At 51.1% G+C, this 26,151-nt stretch overlaps 1 protein-coding gene across 1 annotated transcript in view; it reads left to right on the top strand.

Annotated features, from left to right (window-relative positions):
* Positions 1-26,151, top strand: part of PLXNA2 (plexin A2) — a 182,901-nt gene that overhangs the window by 50,504 nt on the left and 106,246 nt on the right. The window contains exon 3 of the mRNA XM_080824370.1: positions 19,375-19,509. Coding sequence (XP_080680496.1) covers positions 19,375-19,509 — 135 coding nt within the window. The remainder of the gene's footprint in view (positions 1-19,374; positions 19,510-26,151) is intronic.

Raw genomic sequence — 26,151 nt, 5'->3', positions numbered from 1 at the left:
ATGTCTGTGCCGTGGCTCAAGCTATTCCTGAGGACACATCCTTCCTTTCAGGGGCGACTCAGATCCCATCTCCTCAGTGCAGCCTTCTTGGGTTTGTCCGGTCACCTGCATCATTATCATTGGTTACGGCATGTGGCAGAGCCAGCTTAAATGCGAACTACTTCTATTCCTTTCCCCGAGGCAGTGTGCATAGTGGTGAATGTCGCAGTCTTTGACTGGGACTACCTGGGCTCAAAATGAGGTCTGTCTGTTTGCTAGCACTGTGACTTCAGACAAGTGGATGAACCTCTCTGGGCCTAACTTTTGTCACCAGCAATACAGTGCTAATAGTAGGAGCTGTCTCATAGAGCTGTTGTGGGCATTTAGTTGTTCTTCTGGGTAAAGCACATAGAATGGTACCCACTGGCTGTTATCTTTACGTCCTGTGGTATCATAATCTGTCTTCTCCTGCGTGGGAATTCCTGGAGGTCCAGAAGCGCACAGAATTCATCTTTGTTATCCCCCAAAGAGACTCTGCTTCTCCCCATAATCTCTCAGAACTTCTCCCAGAAAGAAACCCAAAAGACCCAATCTAGAAAGGGCCCAGAGGACATCTTGAGTCAATACCAGTTTTACAGATCAGTAAACAGAGGCCCAGAGGAGCGGGAGGAGTTGCTCTGATCACCCAGCCGGTCAGCAACAGTGCTAGAAACCTGGTGGTCCGGAATGCGATGTCTGGGTCTTACTCACAACTTTCTTGCTCTGGTACAAATGCAATTTCTATCTTCTCTTGAGAGAAAAACAGACGGTCAGTATCACCTCCGGCCTTGCCTTGGCAGATCACTGAGCCACACTTTCAGATGGCCCCCTGCAGCCTCCCGTCCTCCCTGCCTCTGCTCTCAGTTGTCCTGAGCCCTTTGGCCCTTCCTAACGAGGGAGGTTTTCCTACCTTCCTCTCAGGGTGCTGCGTGTTCTTTAAATAGAGAGCTGTGAGTGGGATCGGGCCTTGGTCTTAGCAGAGACTCGGGGTGGGGGAGGGGAGGGGGGCCCAAGGTCGGCAGACACAGGCTGGCTGGCCCCTGGCCCCGACCTCCAGCCAGAACCCACCCTGCCCGGCACCCAGGCGGCACTCAGGTTCCTCCCTTTACAGTGGATTTGATACAATCTGGAAAACGCATTAAACATTACACAAAGTAGTTGACGCGTAATTAATAAAGTACAGATTTTGGCTGGAAGCCTCAACTTAAAATAGCACGAGGGCTGGGGAGAGGAAGGGCAGGCGAGGGAGGCTGGGAAGATGGCGTGTGACGAGAACAGAGACTGTTATCTCTGAGAATAACAAGACCACTTCCCTCTGAAATTGGGGAGGGAAGAGACAGAGAACAGTTTTACTTACTGTTTTTTAATTAAAAGGGTGAGACCGGGACTCAGAGAGGCAAACTATCTTGCCCAAGGATACTTGCAGGTCCCAGGACAGAGCCAGGGACCTGGGGGAGGAGGGCAGCGCCTTTGACACCTGTCCCCACTCTCAGGTCGTGGAAGACCACCACGGGTGTTTCCCGGAACCGCTCTCTCGTGAAGTTGTACATTCCAACTGTTTTTAATGTGAGAGATGTTTTAATGGCATTTTGAGACAGCCTGTTCCCTCCCCAATTCTCCAGAGAGGCTGGAGGGAGCTTCGCATCTTCTTTGAAGAAGCAGGAAAAAAAAAAAAAAAAAGGCCTTTCTTCTGCAAGCATGTTCAGAGAGCCCTTTGCTGCAGTTAACCAGCCTTCTGGTGTGAGGGGAGAGGTGAGGAAGGGGCTTGAGGAAGTGGAGGAAAAGGGGGGAAGAGGCTTCTGTGGTTAATTCAAATGCCTGGCCTCAGGGGCATTCTCTATTGAAGCTGGAGCCCTGCTGCTTTCTGCCATCCAGATCCCAAACTGGTTTTCTGAAGCAAAATGCAAATTTCAGCCCCAACTAATCAACCCTGACAGGGCAGCGTCACCTCCAGCCTGCCAGTCATTAACAAACGACCCAAGGCAGACCTGAGAGAAGAGGAGTGCTAGATGGAAGGAGGAGGCTGCGTGGAGGAGGCTGAGATGGAAGGTTCTAGAAACTTCAAAATCAAATCACTGTCTAGCAGAACCTTGACACCAAAAGGGACACTGAGGCACATTTCACCGAATAGGAGAGCCTGATGTAATCCCCTTATTTGACCCGCAATACTTCTTCTCTCTGCCAGGCAGAAATGAACTTGATCTTCCTGTTGAAACCACAGTGAATGGGTGAGGATGTGTGAAAGTCTGATTATATTATGAGACCCTGAGGGCCCTCTGTGAGAATAATTAATCTATTAATTACGTGACGTAAGGAAAACAGCACTGGCTTCTAGGGCACGGTCTATGCTCTATTTCTTTCTGTATCCCCAAAGCATAAGCCCGATCCTTGGCACACTCTTCACACTGTTTCAAAAATGTTTGCGGCCACATCAGGAGGCCGAAAACTAATCTTGGCTCTAAAACCTCCCCAAGCCTCCATATATTCATCTGTAGGATGGGGGTGAAGAGGGCTTCCCTTTCCTCCAGCCTGTCAGTTGGAAGGAGACGCTCCGGCTGTTCTGGAAGCCGTGCCATGGCGCAGCGCTGTGGTGATAGCAGATATCCGGCTGCCTTGTTCCTGGTTTTCCTTTCTCCCCTCCCATGTCTGGCTCAGGGCCGAGGAGGCACATCCGACAATCAGAGAGACACAGGAACCTCGGCCCTCTACCTCCCAGGCTCGCCATGCAGGCAGCTGGGTCTCAGAGATCCAGAACTTGAACCCAGAACCTTGTATAGCTACTTCTCCTCAGGAGAAAATGGGTCAAAGATCCCAAACAGGGGGGTCCCCAGCCATGGGCAAAGTCCCCAGCTCTAACCCTTTCTACCTCTGGGGGCAGGGAGTGTACTGAGGAAGGAGAGAAGGAGCTGGGAGGAAGGGTGCTATCTCGGGTGCAGGGGGGGTGAGGGGCAGCCAGGGGGAGAGGCGGGTTGGGTTTCACTGGCATTCCACAGCAGGCTTCCACCAAGCAGCCGAATCAGAGCTGAGGGAGCTGCTGAGACCAGAGGAGCCTCAGAGTCGACTCTGGGAGAACCTGATAGTCCATCTGGAACCCATCCATGGCCTGCCTCCCTCCCCCCTGCTCTGAGCTCACTGGAGCGGCCGCAGTGGGGGAAGCAGGGCCAGGCACCTCCCCGAGCAGGCTGGGCACATCCCCCAGGTGCCAGCCCACAGCCCCTGTTGTTCCCTTCCAGCCCTGAAAGCACAGGTCCCCCACGCACCGGCCCGGCTTCAATTCCTGCCCCTTCCCCTCAGAAGCTAATCTGAGGGCTCAGAGGAGTGCTGAAGAAAAGCGGGGGGAAAGCCTCCGAGTTCTCCACACCAGGGTTATTCAGGCGGCCCCAGAATGCCAGCCGCGTTGTGCATCAGGAAAAAGTTTGAGTGGATGTTGTGGTAGCACTGGGCTTTCAGAATCTTCACGAAGTTGACCCCCACCGCCTTGGCTGTCAGAGCCCTAGATCTCCCTGGATATTGGTGTCCCAAATCTTCCGTCACTCTGACATCCTAAATAAATGCCCAAACTCACAATGGAAAGATCTTGCAGCTGGAAGATTGTGCAAAGAATAGGGACCAACAGCTGCCTGGAGCCCGGAACCTTACCCTCAGCCAGGCCACGGTGATTTGCTTTGTGACCTTGCTTTCCCAAAGACTGTTTTTTTCTTCTATCATAGGGTCCCCACCCCGACAGGATGATCATGAGGATCAGAGAAGGAAAATTTAGATGACAGACAAAAACATGAACTGTCCTTACCAGAACACATTGTCTGCAGAGCATATGACCCTGCAACGTGCCAGCCTCAGCTGGCCTCAGCCTCACTCTGAGGAGTCCTCCCCAAAGCCTGGAAGAGAGGGATTTATTTCTCCCATTTTGCTGGCATGTCTCCTACTCCCTGGGTCAGTAGGAGTCATGGCGGACTTAGCACCTACCATCTTGTATTAACCTTTGACTGCTACCCGTCCAGTGTGTGGGGCTGGACACCTCCGGGGCTGTCCCTCCCTCCCCCATGTAGAGACATACAGTGCCCTCCAAGACCAGAAGGAATCCCCTCCCTGAATATCCTCTTGGTGTGATGTGCTGGAGATGGGCCCACTGTAGGGAGGAGCCTGCAGGCTGGGGAGAGATATACCCATTTGTTGGAGAACCTGTCAGGGTCCGAGGCAGCTCGGCTCACCAGGCGGGAAACAGGCTCCATACCCACCACAAACCTCTTTCAACAACAAACTTTGTGAACAGCCGGTCTCCCAGGGCAGCTTCCTGCACTGTGTTTGCCTAATCTGTCTGTCCAAAATCCCTCTCCAAACACGAGGTTTCCTGCCCCACACTGGCAATCAGAGAGCTAATTATCTGGGATTAGAGATGGAATTGGGGGGGGGGGTCCCTTCTAATTACAGGAAAAAATTAGCCCAACCGATGTTGGCAAGGCCACTGGGATTAGAGTCGGAGTCTAAGCTAGGACACAGGTCGGTGAGGAAGGTGGGAGTGTCCCGAGCTCTGGTACCTTCTCCTCCTAACTGTCTCTGGAGTCTGTGAGATGAGGGCAGAAGGAGAGCTTCTTGCCGGGGGACCTGGGAGAGGGATGTGTGTGGGCACGTATGCCAAAGAGAGGGTGAGAGGCAGAGAGACAGCACAGAGACAGACAGGGAGATAACAGATGAGCAGAAACAGGAATTGGCAGGAGAAACACAAGAAGGAGCAGGAGAAGATGGAAGATGAGAGGTAAAAGGAGATCGCCAGGCAAGACAGACAGACAGACATCTGTGTGGAGACGACCACTTGGCTCCCCACCGTTGCCGCGGGCCACGTTCTCCTTCAGAGGGGAAGCACAGAAAGGCAGCAGAAACAGGCCTCCCTCTTACCTTCCTCCTTCCCCCTCTCCCACTCCCTTTCTTCCGGTGTCCAGCACACCGACCCGGTTTTGCCACACACGGTGCAGGTGACCAATGCTCTTGACCTGGCCAGGGGACAAGGAGGAGGTGGGGAGCTTGACCTCCACAGGGCTTTTAGTGATCTTGAGTTTCTTCTGTGGCCTGAAGATGGGGCTTTCTGCCAAACAGTCCTTGCCTTCTCTCCTACAAGGAGAATCTCTTGGCTCAGAAAACCATTCATTTACTAATTCATTTATTCATTCTTCCGTTTTACACACAGTTAGAGAACATTACTGTGGGCAAGAGCCATCGCTGATCTGTGGATTTCAGTAACCCAGCAGAATGCAAATTGAAATCTGGTTCTTAGTATTTAGTGGTACCTCCCTATTCCTTCCCTCTCTTCCAACGTAACGGCACCTATATTTAAACCATCCTAGTAGTAGTTCAGGCCTTTGCTCGGAAACGTCCTGGCCAACAGCGAAAGGATATGAGCACACAGTGCAGAGACCTGAGAATTTATCACAGCAATTTACAACAGAGTACAAATTCACGGGGTGCCAACAGAGCATGTGAGAGCATGAGCGTAATTATTTGTACGTATTCCCATCCCACTTCTTTCCAAATAAGGAAATAGATAGCTCAATAATAAAAACTTTGGCAAAGGTATGTGATGAAACGCATGCAGAACTAGAAAATCCCAGTCACATGAAGGGAGTAGAAGTAAGTATGCTAACAATAAAGCGAATGTAGGCACCAGGACCCAGCCCCAGATTTGGCCTGAGTATCCCGGCAGCCAAATCAAAAAGGGAAATGGGATGACCTAGAAATCCTTACTCTCAGATAGGAAGAAGTGTACCTATTTTCCGGGAGAGACAATGCCTAAACATTACATTCTCAAAATAATCTATCACGGGAGACCATGTATATAAACCAGAACAAAAGTTTGACATCAGAATCAGAGCGTCTGTTACATGACAATTTCTGGTATTAACTCCTGCTGACACACCCAGGCTGCCCAGGCTGCGGTATCCATGTAACAATCAACATCCAGTGAATTCCTCTCATGGAGCAACTACACTGAACGGCAAGTAGATAAGGCCATAAGGAAAGCAAAGCTTGCTGGTTAAGGTTTTGTCATCCAAGCTTTTGGCTTTCTGGGGCTGTAACTTGATTCGAGGATAGAATGCAATTTTTTAAGCACCCCCTTGTGCTTGGCACTCTGCTAAAAGTTGAGTAAAATGAACTATAGAGATTCAGCATCTAGATCTGGGAATTTATAATTTTTGTTGGCACTTTTACAGGGGCTCAGGCAGCAGCATAAGGGCATTAAAATGACAGACAGTAAGATGTTAACATCATACACAAGACAAAGGTGAATACGTTTTCGGGAAGCACGTGGCTTAATACAAGATCATAGAAGCCAACTGACCCAGGCTCAAATCTCTTTCTACCACCTGTTGTGATCCAAAGCAAGATACCTGACCTATCTGAGCCCCAGTTTCTTCATCAGCAGAATGGGTTTGGAGATTAAAGTAGATATTTTAGGTAAGGCGCCAGGGGCCCTGTTCAGCACTGAGTATGTGCTTGGGAAGTGGTAACTGTAGTCCCTTCTAGGATTACTAACTAAGGCTCCGTTGTCAGCGGTGGGGAGAGGAGCGATAGGCAAGACAAGGAGAAGAAAAGGAGTTTTCTGATCCTCAGCAGAGTGCCTGGGGACCCCTAGCCTTGCTGAGAAATCCCCTCAAAACCATCAGCTTCCTCCTGGTTGGGACTGTCCAAAGCCAGTTCCGTAGATGTTCCAACCTAGCTTCTTTCCCAGGAGGCCCTAGAACGCTCTCTTTCTTGACTCTGCTTCTGCCACAGCTTGACTGGGAAACCATGACCCTCTTTTATCTCATCATTTCTTTTTCCCTCTTGGGAAATGGACGGCCCCTGGGTTTGGCGGCCTTGCAAGGTCCTGTTTAGGCTCCTGCTTCCTTCTCAAACCTCAGCCCTCGGGTGCCCTTCCTCTGCTTGTCACGGGGAGGCTCAGGTGCCGGTAGGGTGAGGAGCAGTAACTCCTGCCTCTCCTTGAGGCCTCCCTTGTCCAGATTGAAGGCAGCCAGCACCGCCCCCCCAGCCTCTAGGTGACAGCAGAAGGGGGTAAGGCTAGGAAGCCACACAAAGCTCCCTGCTCGCCCCATTCACAGCTGCCTGACAGCTGGGGACCCAGCACTCCCCGGAGCCACAGAGTGGGAGCCACAGAGCGGGACATCCAGGTGCGGGGCCAGGGGCCAGACACACAGCAGGCGGGGGTCCTCGGGACACACCCCTCTTGCCCACCCTCTCTCCAGCTGCTGCTTTGCAGTTTCTCTGTACGTTCCAGCTCACTGCCAAATTGTCAAAAGCTATGAGAGGCAAAGTGCTGTTCAGTTAATGATTCCAGTCCCTGGAGAGGTGGAGCGCTCTTTTAAGAGAAAAAAAATAAGAGAGGAGTGGGGGTGTGGGAGGGGCGGAAGAGGGGGATGCTTTAGTACTCTGCACAAAAGCTAAGCTGTAGCTCCTTCCAGCTCTTTTTAAGGAGCAGATTAGAAGTGGGTAGGTTTGCCCCAGCGGCCTTCTCTCTGTGGGGAAAAGCCTGGAGCCTCCCCCTCACTTTTCTCCTTTTCACAAAGTGAAAGGGTTTGAATCAGAAAGCTGCCGTCCTTTTGGCCCCAGTGGCCTCATCAGCCCTCTGTCCCCAGCACGGGTCCTGTGGAGACCCCAGCCCAACCGTTCCCTCTCCTACCGAGGCTGCCTTCCCAAGCTGACCACAGACTCCCACAGTGCGAGGGCTCCTGCTCCCAGCTCCTGCTGCTCCTTCCGCCCCTCTTTACTCTCCTCCCCCTCCCTCTCCTCCGCCTTCTCCTCCTCCCCCTCTCCTTCCTCTCCCTCCTCTTCTCCCCTTCCCTCCTTCCATCTCTCCTCTTCCTTTCTGCCTTTTTCTCCTCCTCCCCTCTCCCCCTCCCCCTCTCCTCTCCCTCCCCTCCCTCTTTCCCCCCTCTCCCCCTCCCCCTCTCCTCTTCCACTTCCCCCTCCTTCTCCTGCTCCCCCTTCCCCTTCTATGGCTCCTCCTTCTCCCTCTTCCCTTCCTCCTCCTCCACCTCCTTCCTCCTCCCACTCTTGCTCCCCACCCCATGCCCAGCTTACTCCCTTGGAAAGGACAGAAGGTGGGGGTGACCGATTACTCCAGTGGTTCCCTGAAGAATTTCCTCCCTGCCCGATTTTCCTCCTCGGACTGGTCCCACCCAAGTCTGTGGATCCAAAGAAAATCTGTCCAAAATTCCTCACCTCCCTGCAGCCTCTTCCAATGTCCCAGATGCCTTCCCACTCCTTATCTAATCTGTCCCCTCTGCAGCCTCCTCAAGTAGGCAGTATTGTTTTTTACCGGTTTTGCAGATGAGAAAAGTGAAAATTAAGTCCCTTGGCTGAGTGCCCCCATGTGACCTCCGCCCCAGCCAGTGAAGACGTCAGCCCTGACGGGACGGTCAGCACCTAGCAGTCCGGAAGATCGTAGTGTGGGGCTTGAAAGATGTAGGAGGGAAACCGAGAAACCTAAGAGGCTGCCAGAGAGGAGACCTGTGTGCCCTTTAATTTCCGTCACCTCCAAGTGTGATCTGGCTTTATGGGGTTTTCTTTTTTTTAAGGTTATTTTGTTCTAAAATGTCCCCAGAGTCGTTCCTTGTCAGTGTTGGTCTCAGGCGTCTGCTCAGATCCTCATGCAGAGTATTCCGCGGACTGCTCAAATGTGGCCACTCCCTGGGTGAGGCGATGTGGGCACTCCAGACTCCAGGAGCACATAGCACCCTGGGACGTGAAAGCCTCTTGGGTCGGGAGGATGGGGGGAGGCTGGACAAGAAGGACAGGGCTGCTCTTTGCTGACCGTGAGCCTGCTGGGCATTCTGCTCATGCTCTGAGAAAGCCAGTGCAAAGTTTGCCCCTTGCCAGGCCGGGCGCTTTCCTCCTTCCCCCTGCCCAGTGGGATCCTGACACCACCGGTGCTATTGTAATGAGCCCCCCTGCAGGGGCTGCATCCTGGCGCTGTGCCCGGCAGCTGTGGGGCATCGGTGCCAGGAGGGGCTGGGCACTGAGGAGAGGCAGGTGTCCACTGAGAGGGAACAAGGTGACCGGGAAAGGTCTAGAGGCAGCGAGGCAGGGGAGACCAGCGACCCAACAATGGCAGACCACGGAGATCAGACAGCCCTTGCTCAGCCTCCCCCACCCCACCCCATCTTGATTAGAGTGATCGGGCCCCAGAAGAATAGCAATGAATTAATTAGGGGTCTGTTGTCACAAAGCAGCTCATTATTAAAGTCCTTCTCCTGGGAGGGGAGATGGGGAAAGGTGTGAAGACGACAGCTAGTCAAACAGAATCTTTTAAAAGAGCCAGACCCTCCCCCCAGCTGTCTGTTCTGCCCTTGGGCTCTGCTGGGAAGTCAGACATACCAGAGCACAGGGGCACCCCAGTGCTGGTGTCTCGGGATTTCAGGGGATAGAGGCCTTCTGGCCCCACTTCCTTTCCCTCCTCCTCTGATGCACTTTCTCAGACCCCAGCTCCCATCTCTGCACTTTAATTAACCCTTGCTTTCCATTTGCCTTTAAGCCAGCCGAGCTCCAGCAGAGTGGGCCCGAGCTCTAGCAGAGTGGGCCCCGCAGTTCTTTCCACAGCAGCACCTTGAGCCTTTGCAGTGCTTTCCTCCCAAGAGCTCTTAGTAGTCCAATGGGAGCCAAAGAGATCACTTCAACAGAAGCAAGCGTGTACAGCGTCTTTACATGCCAGGTTCCAGATGTGGTGGAGGGAGAGGGAGGATGTGCAAAGCCAGATTCTCTCTTTCTTCATTTATTATTTTCCAGAAATGGGAAAACAGAGGCCTAGAAAAGCGAAGCCCTCACAGAGTTGAGATTCTGGCTCTTCTGCCCACCAGCTATGTGACCTTGATGTCACCTCACACCTCTGTGCCTCTGTTTCTTCATCTGTAACATGGGACTAATAGGGTTGTGGTGAAGATTTAATGAGAGGGCGTTTAGAGAGCCCTTAGCACAATGTCTAACACTCATAGGGGTTAAATAAATGGGAGCTGTGGCTAGTGTTCCATTCCTAGCCAGTTTCAGTACCAGGGACTCATTCATTCCATCATCGGGTGTGATTCAAGCCCTACTATGTGTACCGTAGTACAGAATGCAGGAAGGCATATGAAGCTGTACCAAGAAGTGTCTGTTTTCTAGGAACTTACAATCTTAGGAGAGATCATTGCATGTGTTCACAGATCACCATGCTAAGAGACTTGCTAGGGACTCTGGGAGTTCAAAGGAGAGATCAGGATGGGCTTCCTGGAGGAGGGGGCATTTGGGTTAGGCCTTGAAGGATGGCTAGGATCTAGGAAGGAGAATAAATTAATTGTCAAGCCAAGACATGATGACCAAAAACCGGGAGACGTAACTGGAGAATGGTGAGGCCATGCTAGCTAGACCCATGCATGGCAAGGAAGGGACATGAGCTTTTCTAAATTCTCAGTGGGGGCAGTAAGAGGCGTTCTGTGTGCATGTGCATGAGTGCATGCGATGATTTACTTTCTTTCATATTCCAAAAGTAGTGTATGTTCATCACACACACAAAAAAAAATTAGAAGTGAGATAAGCAAGAGAAAGAAAATTACAAACACCTGAAATTTGAGGATTTTGCATCCAGAAAAGGCAGGATCAAATAAGTGTTTTAAGAAGATTAATCTGGCCGTGTTGGTAGAACAGATTAGAGCAGGAATATGCTAGAGGCAGGGAGATTTCTCAGGTTATTGCTGTAACCCAGATAAGAGGCAATAAAGACTCAGACCTCGCCCGTTAGCAATGGGAAGAGAAATACGGCCGCTTGGGTGTGCTCTCCAGTCTCTCGGTTACCCGCGCATTTTCTGCACCACAGTGTATGCAAGCCACATGCATTTTCCAAATGACTCTTCCTTTTAAAATCTCAGGGAGCCTCCTGCATTCAGGCACAAGCCCCATGTCAGAGAGCTGTGCTCACAAGTCTAGACCTCCCTTCCCATCCTTGCGGCTTTAAATGTCATCCTTGGTGTTAATGAAAGCCAGAGATTACTGTTCCAGATTATGAAATGCAGGGCAATTTTAGGCCATTGAAAGGAATGAGTTAATTAAAGAGGGTAATAACCCTCTTAAACGCCCCACCCTTTGCTCTTTTTCCAGACTGCAGGTGGCCTTCTTTGTCATAGCGGAGGAGACAGCTATATGATCTATTGTGTCCCCCAGGACTTATCTCCAGGGGCACTGAGCACTTTTTAGATGTAATTTTTAGTCCCAGTGCAGGCATTGTCCTCTTGTTTGACTTAGGGAAAAGTGAGGCCCCAGAGGGAGCCTCATGAAAGAGACAGAGTACAGGCTTTGGAATCAGGCAGACTGGGCTTTGAGCTTGGCTCTGTCCCTAACTTGCTCTCGACTCTTAATGTTTCTTGTTCTGTGAAATGGGGAGGCTGACTTCCCGGTGTTCAAGATCATTCATGTTTATATCTCCAGCCTTTTGCACTTGGGTTGACATGTTCGATCGATGTTTAGTAAATACGTTGAACCACACTGATAAAGGGAGATAAGCGATTCAGAAGCCGCCTGTGTTCAGTCCCAGGAAGTGCTACTTTGCTTTGCCGGCTGGCCCGCCCCTCCATCCTGCGGGCAGGGCATTTCCAAGGCAGTTTACCTGGGCATCAATCTGCCTGATTCTCACCACACCCCCTTCCAAAGCTTGGCAAGGAAGCTGAGTTGCCCTCCCGGTGGGCCCTAAGAGGTGCTTCCAAATCATTCCCAGTCCAAAAATCTTAAGAGGGTAGATGCTATCCTGAGCCAGGCAGGGCATCCCCAGGCAAGGAACCTGTGCGCGGCACCTCGAATGGGGATTCTGAGAGCCTCACGTGGCTGGAGCTTCGAGTAAACAGAGATTTCTATTTGGCAGAGGTTGCTCATTATTCTTTATTAATTCCTCGCCCCATCCCTCCATGGCCCCCCAACTCTGTGCGCTCCCTGTGAGTTATTGCTTTGCTGCTGTGTGATGTGATTTTGTCTGCGGCTGTTTAATGCTTCAGCTGTCCCTCGCCAGTGTTTATCTTATTGTTTCCCAGAACAATCAAGTGCTTCCGCTGCCCCCTGGCAACTTCTTCTGGTTCCGGGATCCTCCTAACTGGCCCGAGTCTGAGCTGGAGCAGCGTTGCAAGGTGGGGTTGGTCCAAGGCCAGAGCCCCGCACTCCCAAATGCCCATAATAGGCACCTGTGTAAGCTCCCGCCCCATCCTGGGCCTGGGAGCTCAAAACCCTCCCTGACAGAGGGAGAACCAAAAAGTGGGTTCTTTTGCTTCTTGATCTTGATGTCACTCTCTGCTGAGACATAAAGGGAGAGGCCCGTGGGATAAGGAAGTTGGTGCCCTTTTGAAGTGCAGTTGGTCCTTAAAGACAGGAAGGTCTGAAGCAGAGGCTGCCCCTCTCAGTTCTACGGGGCCGCGTGGATCAGTGATCACGTGGCCATCCAGCCCTGGCTGATGAGGAACAACGAAGCCAAGATTTAGGAGAAGAGACCCTCACTCCAGCCAGCCTCCTCAACCTGATCTCTGAACACTTCTAGTCACTGCTCAGGAAATATTCACTGCATCACCTTCACCTATCATAAACCAGGCTCTTAATTCTCGCTGTTCCAAGATGCGGAAGTCCAGAGAACCAACGGTTTCTTTCAGGAACCGCTCGCCACATTCCAGGAGAAAGCCATCCATGGCTTAGCCTTCCATGAAGGAAGAAATCCAGGAGCCTCTAGAACATGAAACCCTCTGCCAGATCACCCGCCCTCCCACCAGTTTAACATCTAGGACAGATTCCCAACATGCACAGAAATAGAAATAATTGTACATGGAAATGTCAATCTCCAGTGTCAAAGCCCCAGTGACTAACCGACAATTCACCTGGGACCAGTTCTAGAACCATCTGCATATGTGTGGGTGGGTGTGCCTGTGTGTATGCACCTGCACGCACCGGGTGGGGGTGCAAAATTCACAAAGTTTAGCCTATCTTAGTGACCTTCTTCCTTTTCAGGGCCAGGAGGGGTCCTTGGCCTCATCTCCCCCTTCCTCTATTCTCCTGGTTCCCTGCGACCCAAAGGCTGAGTTTCCCTGGCTCCAGTGTCCCTCTCAGTTGTCCCAGCATTCAAGGCCGGGCTCCCTCCAGGGATCCTCAGCTTCCCTGGCTGGGAGTCTACATGGTTAGTTAACCTTTGCAGAGCTCTGGGGAAGGGGCAGACAGAAGCAGCCTGGGAGGCGCTGCTGCCTCTGTGTGCATGTGTGTGTGCGCGTGCGTGCTTGCATACGCAGCGGAGAAGGAGGAAGCATCTCGGAGCTGAATTTACCGAAGGCTTCAATCTATAAATAATTTGGGTCATGAAGTTCTACAAAAATAAACTTCAGCTTGAATCCTCTCGTGCAGCACTAAATGCAGCTGCAGATACACTCACTCATTAACTCACCCCCAAGTTCAGTCTGAGCAGCACCAGGCCTGCCCCACCTCTCCCCTGTCTAAACGTCTACGTGTGTGTGTGTGTACACACACCCCCACACATTCATATAGTACGGGAGCCCTGAGTCCTGAGACAGAGATAATATCAAGTAATAAAGGTCTCTTCCAAAGTGACTTTTCCAACATAAAGCGACAAGCCCTCAATAAATGCACGTCAAGAGTCTCATCCTCTCCAGGCGCTCAGGTCTAAGAGACCAAGTTTCCAAGAAATCTGGGCTCAGACATAACAATAACACACTTATACTGACATCACACTTGAAATGAGCCAAAGCACTCACATCTCCGCCCCTGCTCATCCGTTCAGGCACCACCTCCCCCAGGAAGCCTTCCGCTCAGGGCCTCCCTCACGCCCCAGCCTCCTGGGGGTGTTGGCCCCCCTGCCCGCCACCCCCTCCCCCTGCCAACTCCTCTCACAAGGGCTAGCCCGCATGTTCATGAAGACTGGCTGGCTTGTCCATTCCCAGCTCCTGGGGCTTCCGAAGGGGATCCTGTCCCATAGCATCCCCAGCACCAAGCACAGACCTGGCTCACAGCAGACGTGTCATAAACGGATATTGGACAGTCCTGAAATTCATAGCTAATAACTCATTTCACTCTCCCAACATCCTTTTTGTGCTCATAAGGACAGGAGTTCCCACCTTCTTTGGCTGCTACAGAAACTATTATACAAACAAGGAAGGTGACTTATCTAAAGTCACATAGACAGTTAATGAGAACACTGGGGTTAGATCCCGGTCCTCCAGACACCAACCAGTGCCTCCCTCTGTGCAGTGACGCCTCTCCAAACAATCTGTTTCCTACTGGGAGGGCCTAAGAAGAAGATTCCCAATTGGTTTTCAGCAAGTCTTGCCAAGTAAATAAATAAATAAATAACATTACTATTTATGCTACCAGTACTACTAATAAAGTGACATTAGGGTGACAAATCCCAGGCCGGGGGTCCATAATTTAGAGCTAACTATAGACGAAATTGATGCCCAAGAAAAAGGGTTTGGAGGGACCTATAGGTAAGCTAGTTAATTGGAATTGGATATGCTGATTTGAATTGGATGTTCAAGAGGCTGTCATTAATTTCTGCACAGGCCTAGCTGTGGTTTAAAGGAAGACACTAATGGGATTACTATTTCCTTCTCACTTAGCTTAGGCCCCTTCCCAGCCGGAGGGCCCAGCAGTTGCCCTCCCCTGGGCTGCACCTCGCATTCCCCCACCCCACAGACGACCCTGATAAACTGACTTTTCGCCTCCCAATGAAGGTCCCTGAAAATTAGGTTCTCAGTTTATGGTCGACTCCAGGCAATGGGTGATTGCCCCGCCTGGACCTTGGGGTCCCAAAGAGGAAGCGTGGGGGAGGGGAGAGCTAGGACTTTCCGTCTTTCCCATCTGTTCTATCTGTTCTTTTCCTGGCGGTGAGGAACAGCTCGTTTGCCCCTTAGTATCCTCTCCTAAGAGAGTCGCAGAGCACCTGAGAAGTCGGGCTGTGTGTGGGACTCCCTTCTCTGCCGCTCTTTAGCTGTGTGATCTTGGGAATGCCACTGAATCCCTCCAGGCCTCAAATTTCCTATCTGTAAGATGGGAATAATAAGAACATTTACCTCCGCAGTATGTGTAAGGATAAGAGAGTTGACTTTTGTTAAGCACCTTCAACAGCGCTTGGCACGCTGTAAGAGCGATAGGAGGGTAGCTGTTATAAGTTCTTGAGGCAAACGGGGCCCTTTGAAAATTCACTAGGTCTGTGCTACCGCCTTCAGGTAGGGCCATATCAAGCCATGAAGCAAAAGAAGTAATCCTGTGTTCAAAACCCTCCTGAGAAGGTCGCAGAGTCCTACAGCCACTCAGTCTCGCAGTGAGCGCTTATTAGAGTTCTTATTAGAACCAGCCTGGATCTCCTTGCATGACGGTGTGGGCACCTTCTGTCTTTTGCCGGTTTCAATAAAGACTGTCACCCTCCAGCTGGCCCTCTTATCCTACCTCATGAGCTTAGTCCAACCAAAATGGCCTCTGTAGCTTCTGCATGTCACTGAGGCCCTCTCAGGAGAGGAGGATCCCAACCCAAAAGACATGTTCAGGTGACTCGCCTGCCCCCGAGTGTGTCGCCTCCCTTCTCTGCCCCAGCTCCTCCCCTGCCCTGTGCAGCTCGGGCTGTAGACCCCCTTCTCTTGGACTGGTTCGTGATCCACTTCAGTCCGTTGTTGTCCTTGTGGTTGTTGAAATCTGGCCCTGGGGACACAAGCTGAAAACTGTGTCACCCGCAGTTTAGTTCTTCTGTGACAGTACCAAATAGACACGATTCGTTGGATTTAAAAATCCCACATTGGCTCGGGACTTCCTGACCGGCACCATACCACTACCATCCTGTGTCTGGCAAGGATGGAAACAACTTTGAACCTCAAAACTTTCTCTCTGAGGCAGAGCAGTCTGGGAAACCATGTGCTTGCCCGGAGGCAGGACCCTTGTTCCCAGGTTGTGCTGTTTCCATCCGCCATGTGCTCTCCTCTGAGCCACACGGGCTACAGCCGGGTTGAGCCCCGGTTCCACCACTAGCCAGCTGCGAGCCTAGACTGGAAGAGCTTAGGTGAGGTGAGCTCCAAAGTCCTTACAGCTCTAGCACATGCTATGGTGGTTCTCCTCTGGCGGGCACTGAGCAGATCAACGTGGCCTATTATCCAGAAGGGAAAACCGGAGCTCATGGGAGGGATCTGAACGCAACCTGTACCATTAGGCAGAACTCAAGCCCAGGCACAGAGTTCGAACAGAAACCTGGGAACCCTGCGTCCCAAACCTACACTCTGCCCACTTTGGTGCGTTGCTCAGAGGGAGCACAGGGTGTCGGGGGGGAAGAGCTCTGCTGCCTGCTGCCCACCTGGCCTCTCCTGCCACTGCCTGCCAGACCCCGCCCCCAACCCGTGCCCTTGACGCCCTTGCCTCCTGGCCCCATCCTCCATCTTCTCTGCCCTCCCGCAGGTGTCTCAGAGGGTTACACAAGCTGGAGGCGGTTAGCATGGGATGAGGGAGTAAGTGGGGAGGCAGTAGTGCTCTTCCCTCCAGGGATTTAGACTGAATGAAATAGGATCGCTTAGTTCAGGTTCAATACCAGGAACAGTTTCTGTTCTGGTTTGGTTTTAGCTTTGACGTTTGAGAGTTATGTAGGTTTGATTCTGCCTTCAACTGCTTTGTGAAAAGATTGGGGTTGCAGATGGAAGAAAAAAAAAAAAAACAAACCTGTGTAGATCTCTGATTCAGGGAAAAGTTAGTGGCTGGGATTGGTCCTAAGTGGAACGCAGGAGAGTATGTGATGATAAGTTGACTTTGATTCAATTCCAGCTCTAAGCCAGCCCTGGGTACCATCTCGTCCTGGGAACCACAGAGGGAAGGCCAGACTTGTGGCGTTCCCCCTTTGGACTTTGTGTCCAGGTCCTGCCAGGGAGGCAGGCAGGTGCCCAGGCTCATGGGGTGGAGGCTACCCCAACTGGCAGAAGTTTAACTAGCCTCTCTAGGCGGGGAGATCTTGGGCCGGGCCTGAGGGGGGTTACTGGTTCCACAGCTCCTGGGGCAGAGCCGGTAGCTTGAGGAGACTTAAATCTCCCTGAAGAGGAGCAGCTGTCATAGGGAGGGTGATGAGAAGCGCTGGCCCGTTTCCCCTTCAGAGGAAGAAACAGAGCCCGAACTCCCCCATATAATGGAGACAGAACACTGAGGTCAAGCCAGCGGGAAGCCATGACCCTTACATCTTCTCTTTACTGTCTGCAATAGCCCAAGAACTTTTTTGACTAAAAACTACTGTATTTCTAGAAGGACCTCAAGGAGATTTCAGATCGGTCCATCTAAGAGAGAAAGCTACTTCAGATGTTAAGGGGAACCTTTTTAATTATGGGGTATTTTTCCTGGTAGAGACCCTTCCCTCTGCTTGAATCCGTAATCATATTTGCACCGGGGTAGAGGGTAGTAACCTCAGCCTTGTGACATCATTGCTGACCCCAGAGTCTTCCTCCACTCTCTGAGAATGAATTAAATGACCCCCCCCCCCAACCCTTCCCCGGATGCAACAGCTTTGAACGCAGGACCCACTGGCTAGGCAGAGAAAGGGCAAAGGGGAATTTATTGTGATGTCAGGCGCCAAGCTTGGCCCTTGGGATGAGTAAGTCCTGGTCCTTGCCCTCAGGAGCTCCTGGTGTGGTGGGAGAGGAAAGGCCGTGGTTAGAAGTACAAGAGAAAATTGAAAGGGAATGTGAGGGGGTGGGCGGCCTGAATCCTACAATCTTAAAATGCCTTTTGACCTCACTTTGATTTAGCGCTAGAGTTCATGAGACTTCATCAGCTGGTTCCTAGTTCATGTCCTTTCAACAAGTATTTCTCAAGCGTCCCATCTTATCCATCACCAGCCAGGTTCCCGAACCCATTCTCGTCCTCAGAGGGTTGTTAGAGAAATAGAAAACGCATCCTTGCCTTCGCAGTGTTGACAGACTTACGCACATGTGAGCCAATTAGAGAACAATGTGAGTGGGTAGTCAATACATAGTAGCTAGTACACACACAATGAACAGATCAATTGATTATAATCCTAAGACAAAATGTCTGGTAGGAAAAAAAAAAAAGGCATCAGGGTGATGAGCAATTAGTATGGTGGAGAGATTAGGGAAGGCTTCATGGAGGAAATAGGGCTCGAGCTAGAGGAAGTTCAGATGGGCTGGGGATTATTTGTTCAACGGTCAGCTGCTGTGTTGGGAAAAAGAAACGGGAAGGCAGGAGCATAGTCAAACCGAGGACTCCCGGACACCAGTTTTTTGTATGACCTTAGGGATTGTCTTTGCAGAGTTTAGACTAGCCCTCATGAACCCCCAGACCAGCAGCCTCCACATCACCCGGGAATTTGTTAGACGTGAGAATTCTTAAGCCTCATTTCCGCTGAATCAGAAACTCCAGGGCCCGGCTCAGCAATGCATTTTCCCAAGCCCCCAAACCCCGCCCCCCAGCCCGCGCTGCCCCCACCCCCGCCTTGAGATGATTCTCAAGGCTCGCGGCCTTGAAAACCACTGGACTCCATCTCTGCTTCTAGACCCTGGCCACTCATCAGATTCACCTGGGGAGCTTTGAATCCCCAAGAAGATGCCCAGACCACACCCACAGAGATTCTGATTAATGGATCCTGCCCTGGCATTCGTATCTTTTAAAACTCCCGAGATGATTCCCAAGTGCAGCCAGGGCTGAGAAGCAGTGAACTTGATGGTGTCTGAGTCCTTTCTTTCTGACTTATTATCCAGAGCTGGGCTCTGAGAGTCTGAGCCAGGATTTTTGGCTCTCCAGAATCCCAGGGTGCATTTGCTCACATGCAGGGGATATGTTTGGGGGCAGAAAGACCTTCTTGAGATTCTAAAATCTTGAATCTCTCGATGACCAGCTTTTTGATCTTTTATGTGATTGTGTAACCATTCTTCCTTACCCGCCTGAGGCAGAAACACTATAAGCAGATGTTGACTCCCCAACCCTAAACACCAGTCAGTGTGCACAAGCACACACTCACACACACACACCCTCCACACCGTGCTGTAAATATATGTAGACACATGCCACAGTAACCACATTGGGATATTCAGAATTGTTCCTAAGGGTGCATATGCACACACAAAAGAACCCACCATCAGAAATCCCAGACCTGGCAGGCTCAGACCACTGGGGAAGGGATCTCTCTTGCTGGAAGCTGGGCTGTTTGAACTGAGAAGCACCTCTACCTTCCCTGAAGCCAATTCTGGTTCAAAGTAGCAACTATGGATAGGGTGGAGGGAATTATCTTCAGTAAAGGGACCTGCTCTAGGCCAAAGCAGGTAATCCCCTGGGGGACGGCTCAGTACCCATGCTGAGGATGCCTTGTTTCTTTTGCAGATTCGAGCCGATGGTCCCCCCCATGGAGGGGTCCAGTACGAGATGGTCTCTGTGCTCAAAGACGGGAGCCCCATCCTCCGGGACATGGCCTTCTCCATTGATGAGCGTTACCTATACATCCTGTCTGAGAGACAGGTAAGTGCAGACACCCGTCCCTCTTTTCAAGCCCAGGAGTAACTGATAACCTGTGACCTTTGGTCAGAAACTGTTCATCTCACCAGGGGGTCTGCTGGGTTTGCGGCTAGGGGTCCAGGGACAGGCAGAGTCCTTGGAGGCTTTCACAGGGAGCCAGAGAGAAGCAACTGGGGCCAGCCACTTCCCGGAGGCTTCTCTCCAGGCCACAGCCCCTGTCTCAGTGCGTGATGAACAGCCCCGCAAGAACGGGCCAGACTGCACGGAGCAGCTTGGTGTGATTAGGGGGTAGATTTACAGCTCCCGGGCCCACAGAGTCTGCTGCTCGAGGGAGCCAAAGAAGTGTAAATAATCCAGGCCTCCTGGCTAGGCCTGATCCTGGGAGAGACAGACCCAAGATGGGGCCCCGGAAGGAGATAAAAATCTTGGCCTGAGTCATAGACTGATGCCCGTAGAAGCTGGCCAGCTCTGGGAAGCCAGAGTTGGCCTGAGAAACAGACTTCTACCCTCTGCGCGGTAACCATTGGGCAGGGTCCCCCCCTTCTCTGATGAAGCATGATTCCCCGCTGAGTGTATCTGTTCTGAATATGTGTGAGCGAAAGAAGGTAAATGCGGGATAGCCACGGTGATGGGCAAGGTGGGGGGGATGGGGAATAGAGGATTCGCATATTAATGGTGGTGGAGAAAGCAAAGCAAAGACCTTAAGAAGGGCTGGTATCTGCCGTTCGTTCAGTCAGTGAGTCTACTGCTGTTCAGCAGGAGGATGGTCTTGGCATTGACCAAGACCTAGGCTAGACTCTTGGCTAGACAAAGATGCTGGGCTGGAGGACCAGTGAGCGTTCATGATGTACCTCCCAGCTCCTGAGTATTTGTTGCCCCAAATACGCTGCAAAGATGCCCAGTGTACTTGGTGAACCCCACCTTGTCCAGAGTTCTTTTCCTTTTTTTTTTTTTTTTTTTTTTAATATAAGAATTCTGAATCCGGGAATGAGGGAAGAGTGGAGGGAGGAAGGAAGCGACCAGTGGGCACATAACTGCATTGAGGGAAGCAATGATGCAGCTCTAACTCAAAAATTACTTCTTGAGAACAGATGACATAAATCATATGCAGATTGCATGCAAATTATATCCAGACCCCCTTGAACCCACCTGTCTTTTTACCTTCTTTAATATGGCCCCTGCAGTTGAGGCGTAAAAAGGGGCAGATGGGAATTTGGTTAAGCTGGAGGAGGCTTAGCCTAACCTACGATGGGGAAGACAGTCTCAGAAATAAACACTGATGTCTCATTCTAATAAAACAGTCCGTGGGCCCTAACAAAGCCCATTATTGGGAATATATTTATCGGGAACAATGTGCTGGGAAAGCATCAAAATGAATGGGACTTGGCCTCTACCCTCAGGTTGTTTACAGTCTAACGAGGGAGACATGCAGCCACTTATCTATAACATCCCACTGAAGCCTATAAATATTCTGCCTTTTCTCCCTATTCTTTTCTATTTATAGAAATAAGGTTATTTCTTAAACAGAAACAGTGGATGCTCACCATGCAAATTCCGGCAATACATACAGAAAAGAAAATAGCAATGAGTACCCAGACAGGTCTGCCCAAAAAGTAACACCATGTTAACATTTGGTGAATACCGTTCTAGATGCTTCTACAGGATAATAATCAGACAGAGGGATGGATGGATAGATGGCAGTCCAGGTTAGGTGGATAAATGATGGTCAGAAGGATCCAGCAGATGCACAATATATGTGATATTTTCAGAACACGTTAGGTATGCCTGAGGACCAGGAAGGTAACTTTGGGTAAAAACTCTTTTCTTGGGTTCTCTGAGCCCAGTGTGGTGGAAAAGCATTGACAGCAAGCCAAAGTGACCAGTGAGGCCTTAGGAGAACTGAGAAGATGCCTAGGCTCAGATTTTGGCTGCATATCTGTTTCTCAAATGGGATGTTTTCTGGAATTACATTCAAAATATGGTCAGAGGAGAAGGGCCTGGGCCTGAGCTGGAGCCTAGCAAGTGGCCTTTGGGGAATAGGATGACCTCCTGAGATTGTATCTGGTGTCACCTCCAAGAGCATCAGCCCTGGCCCAACCAACGGTCGCATAACGTATCTCTAAGTGTCCTGGCCTTTGTCCTCATTTTCTGCTGCTGCTGTGCCGTTCTTGTGCTATCTGCCGTAGTAGCCGGTCCCACTGAGCAGCTATGGGAAGAACTTGGGGTTAATGGGGCTGTCTCCAGGCAGGTGAGATATTAGTCCAGAGAGCTCCCCATGCCAGGTGGGGCTGTGATCAGTGGGCAACGTCTAAGGGGGATTTGTAGCAGAGCTCTGAGACCTGTCACCCCGAGAGCTGTAAATTGTGTAGAAATGGGTAACAAGGTGATTTCACATGGGGCTGGGCCCAGAGATGAGGGCCAAGAACAGCTCAGGGGCCCATCTGTCTGAGCCCGAGCAACTCTTGAGTACAGGGTACTCACATCCTTCAAGAAGCACTTTCCTGGGAGCTGTTGAAGACAGAGTTGGATGGCTTAGGGTCTGGTCCAGCTGTGGCTAGATCTGGAAGCATGACCCTCTCCTTGGTCATGAAACAGAGAAGTTACTTCAGATAATAAGATTGTCTCTGAAGTCCGAAGCTGTGATTTGGATCCTGTCTCAACATTCCATAGCCACGTGGCCTTAAACCAGTCACTCAGCCTCACTGTGCCTCTACGGGGTCAGCGTGAGGCTCAGCAGAGACTCTGCTCAACAGAAGGGAGTTTCTCTCCCATGATCTCACACGCCACACAGACCCTGGGTCATTGAGCTTCTGTAAGGCCCCTTCTGGCTCTCAGACCTTTATGATTCTATCTAAGGAGGGTGGTGACCATGAGTGACGATGAAGGGGAAGTGAAGTGGCTGTGGGCTGCAGCTAGTAGGCCTCGGGCTGAGCCTGGAGCTCCATGTTCTAGTCCCGGCCTGCCTCTGACGAACTGGGGGGCCTAGACTCCTGAGTTCTCACAGACTCAGTTTCCTCCCTTTCAGAGACACAGTTAACAAATCTAACTCTAGACTCCCTTTCCTGTTGAAGAGGCTTGTCTAAGGTGTTGGGATTGAGACTCTCCTCCATCTCCAGAAGACAACACCAGAACAACAGTAGACAGGCCTGAGGTTAGGCCAGATGAGGAACTTTTAAAACAAGAGTTGTATCAGGCCATGGGTGTCCGTGTGAACTTCTTCCCTGAATGGTGACAGAGAGGGCGGAAATGCTGGCTGGTTATGGATGAGTGTACTCCTGTTTTGAGGCAGTGATTTAAGACTTCCGAGGTTCTGGAAGACCTGAGATCTTCTAAGACATCATGGGAATGGGGCTTTCTCTCACTTTCTAGTAAATCTCTGAGCAGCCTGCTGTCATCCCAGCCCTCACCTCATCCCTACCTCTTGTCTCTCTGCCCCCTGCTGCTTCCCCAAGACACAGCACCTGTTGTACCTTTGGCATCCTGGGAGTGTAGACCCAGTCTCTGGCCACAAGTTCTGCCTAGAAAAGTTTGCATCTCCCCACAGAGCTGGAACGATCCCATACAGCTCATTCATTCTCGCTCCCTCCCCCCTCTCAGTTAATTACACGTAATTAAGAAATAGGACTAGTAAGAAGTGTTGGGTCGCCGGTGCCACCGCCTAACAAGCCGATGTTAATGGACTGTTAATAGATCCAGCGCTGGCCAGTCCCAGGGGAGCATTTGGGAACTGATTTCCCAATCCTGCTAATTGCCCAGGTGCCCCACGGATAGGATGCCTGGTTCTTCCCTAGAAAGTCCGCCCCGGCTTCCTCAACAGCAGATCGACAGATGCTGTGGATGTGAATACAAGTTCTCCCATCTCCTCAGTGTCTAATGGAAGTCAGACAGCAAATCCAGGGGAAATCAGGCTACAAGCCAAGTGCAGAACTGAGCAAGAAGATGAGAAGAAACTTGATAGCTCCAGTTTCCACCCAACTCGTCAGGTTGGCCACTCCCAGATAAAGAATATAACGCTGTACTCGACGTGGATGGGAAAGAGTATGGGGATGGAAGCAATTATTCTATTTTATACTTTAATTAGTTTGAATTAGCAGAGGGAATAGAGGCATAAAATGATCCAGCGAAGGGTGAAATGGAAAAAGGGAGTCACAGTGGAGAATGGCTCCTTACAGGCTGGAAAGGGCCTTGGGAACAGCAGAAAGGCTGGCAGTGGGGGCGTGCGCATGTGTGTGCGTGTGTTTTGGGGTGGGTAGGGGCATGGGAGGCAGTTGTCTATTTCAGAGCCTGGAAAGGCAATATAGCGTAGTGTTTAAGAGCTGGAGCCTGAGAATCAGACTGATCTCCATTTAACCCACAGCCACTTGCTAGACATTCAGCTTTGAGATCTCATACCACTAAACCTCAGTTTCTTCATCTGTATAATGAGCCGAATAATGGTAACCATTGTGTCTGACATATAGTACCTTCAGTGTGCTGTATAATTATTATCATCATTGCTACTATCAGTCATATTATTAGAAGTTCTCTGGGACCCCACAGAAGGCTAGAAACCTCTCCACTTAAATTATGGCTGGGATAGCGTTCCCAAGTTAAACACCTCCAACCTGCCATTCTTGCTGCTCCCTCCTAAGGGACGGCTCAGAAGCCTGTGGCCTGGCCCAATGACAGCATCAGGCTAAGTCGCTCATAATCTGCTATTTATTTTAAAAATCCAGGAATGTGCCCAGCAGACTAAACAGTCCCGCTCCCCTTGATATAGGCAGAGGCAGCCCGGGGCCCAGATGTGAGGCCCAGGAGGCCAGTCATGACCCTTCTATGGAGAGAAGGGAGGGGCACCCTGAGCATTGGTCAGGCCCCAAGTCCTCAGGGTCTTGTCTGGCTGCACTCGAGGACACGTGGCCAGAAAGGGGCTACCCATGGGGCTTTTCATTTCTGGCCTCTACAGGTAAGGAAACCAGGTCTCAAAAGGTAGGGCTGCCATTCCCCGAGTGGTGGGCACTCGGACCCCAGTTCCGAGTGACCTTGTGTTTGTCTGTAGCTAGCTCACTGTTCTGGTCACTTATTGCTACCTAACAAACCACTTCAGAATTCTGGGACGTGAAACAAACATTTTATTATGTTCCGAAGCTGTGTCAGTCAGGGACACAGACGTGGTACATTGAAGAGGGCTTGTCTCTTCTCTACAACACAAATAACTTGGGTTGCTAAGAATTCTAGGGACTAGAATCATCTGGAAGCTTCTCCTGTCTGGGAACTAGAAGGCTGGACTCAGCTGGGACTGTTGACCGGAGTGCCTCAGACAAGTTGTCTCCATGGGGCATGAGCTTTCTTCACAGCACTGTGGCCCCTAGAGTCCAACTTCTTGAGCGTGGCAGATCATGGCAGATCATGGCAGACACAGCAGCTCAGGACTCAGAGAGTGAGCCTTCCCACAAATAAGGTAGAATTATTGCCCTTTAGACACACCCTTAGAAGCCGCATAGCTGTCTCTCCTCCCTGCCTCTTCACCTCTCCACAGCCGGTCACCTGAGGTGATTCTGATTCCACGGTCCATGAGCACACTTCGAGAGGCAAGACTCAGGGAAGATAAATACATGGTTTCCTGACCCCCAGGGTCATGGAAGCACAAAGCATCAGAGCCAGTAAGGACCTTAGGGATCACCCATCCTGATCCCACAGGAGAACAAGGAGGCCCAGCGGGCATCTGAGTGGGTTAGCTGCTGCTTTAGTGTCACGCCACGCCCAACACCCAAGTCCAGAGTCATCAGAACTGGCTTGATTTCCCAAAGCTCACAGGGAAGCACCAGGGGCTTTAAAGCCTACTGGTGATTAGCTAAAGGTTGCGTAGGTCCTAAATGAAGCCCACATTAAATGTAGGCTCGGAAAGTGCTTCCTGCAAGCCTGTGAGGGAATCCACCAGGAACAGGGTCACTCTGCCAGGAAATCGCCCACACAGTGGCACACAATTTTACGGGGTTCTCCTGGGCAGTGTCCCTGCGGCGATAATACATCAGCCCCCTCGGAAGGAAGGCTGGCCTCGGTGGTGCCCCACCTTGGCTCTGCGGGGTGGTGCTGACTTAGCCCGCAGAGAAGCACAGAAAACTGACCTAACTACCCCCGCCTTAAGTAATTCAAGAGAGTTGGAGCAAGAAAAACTTTGGAAACGGAAATTATTTGGGAAGATTGTGAAGCCATCCTTCTCTGAAGGGCTAATGGGCAGGAGAGATCCCTTCCCCGGCCCTCGGTTAAGGGGCCTCCATTGAAGGTGTGTGCTGGGTGGGGAGCACGAAGGGAAGGACGGGCCACATCACGCCAGCGTGCCATCCCCGGGTGTGCTGTATGCCCCCGCTAAGCAGAGAGCTAATTTGGGTTTCCTTGATTTGGGGGAGGGCTTACCTTCTGCAAACCTGGACCTAGTACCCAAAATAAGCATTTTCAAAGGGTCTATTGTGAATCGGAAGTAAGAGTCTCCTACCTGGAGCCCACCCCGCCAGCTGCCAGACCCCAAAGGCATCTAAAGGCTTGAGGAAGGGAAAGGAAAAAATGTGGGGAATCACACTTCCAGATGTTCCCTGCTCATTTATTTTGACATCTCAAACTATTATTTTGATTGTGCACATTTGTTTAGTCCAGGCGATAAGGCTT

The sequence above is a fragment of the Martes martes genome (assembly GCF_963455335.1).
Source record: "Martes martes genome assembly, chromosome: 15".
NCBI classification, from domain to species: Eukaryota; Metazoa; Chordata; class Mammalia; order Carnivora; family Mustelidae; genus Martes; species Martes martes.
Note: the sequence above shows the minus strand (reverse complement) of the source record. Positions and strands in the feature narration are given on the sequence as shown.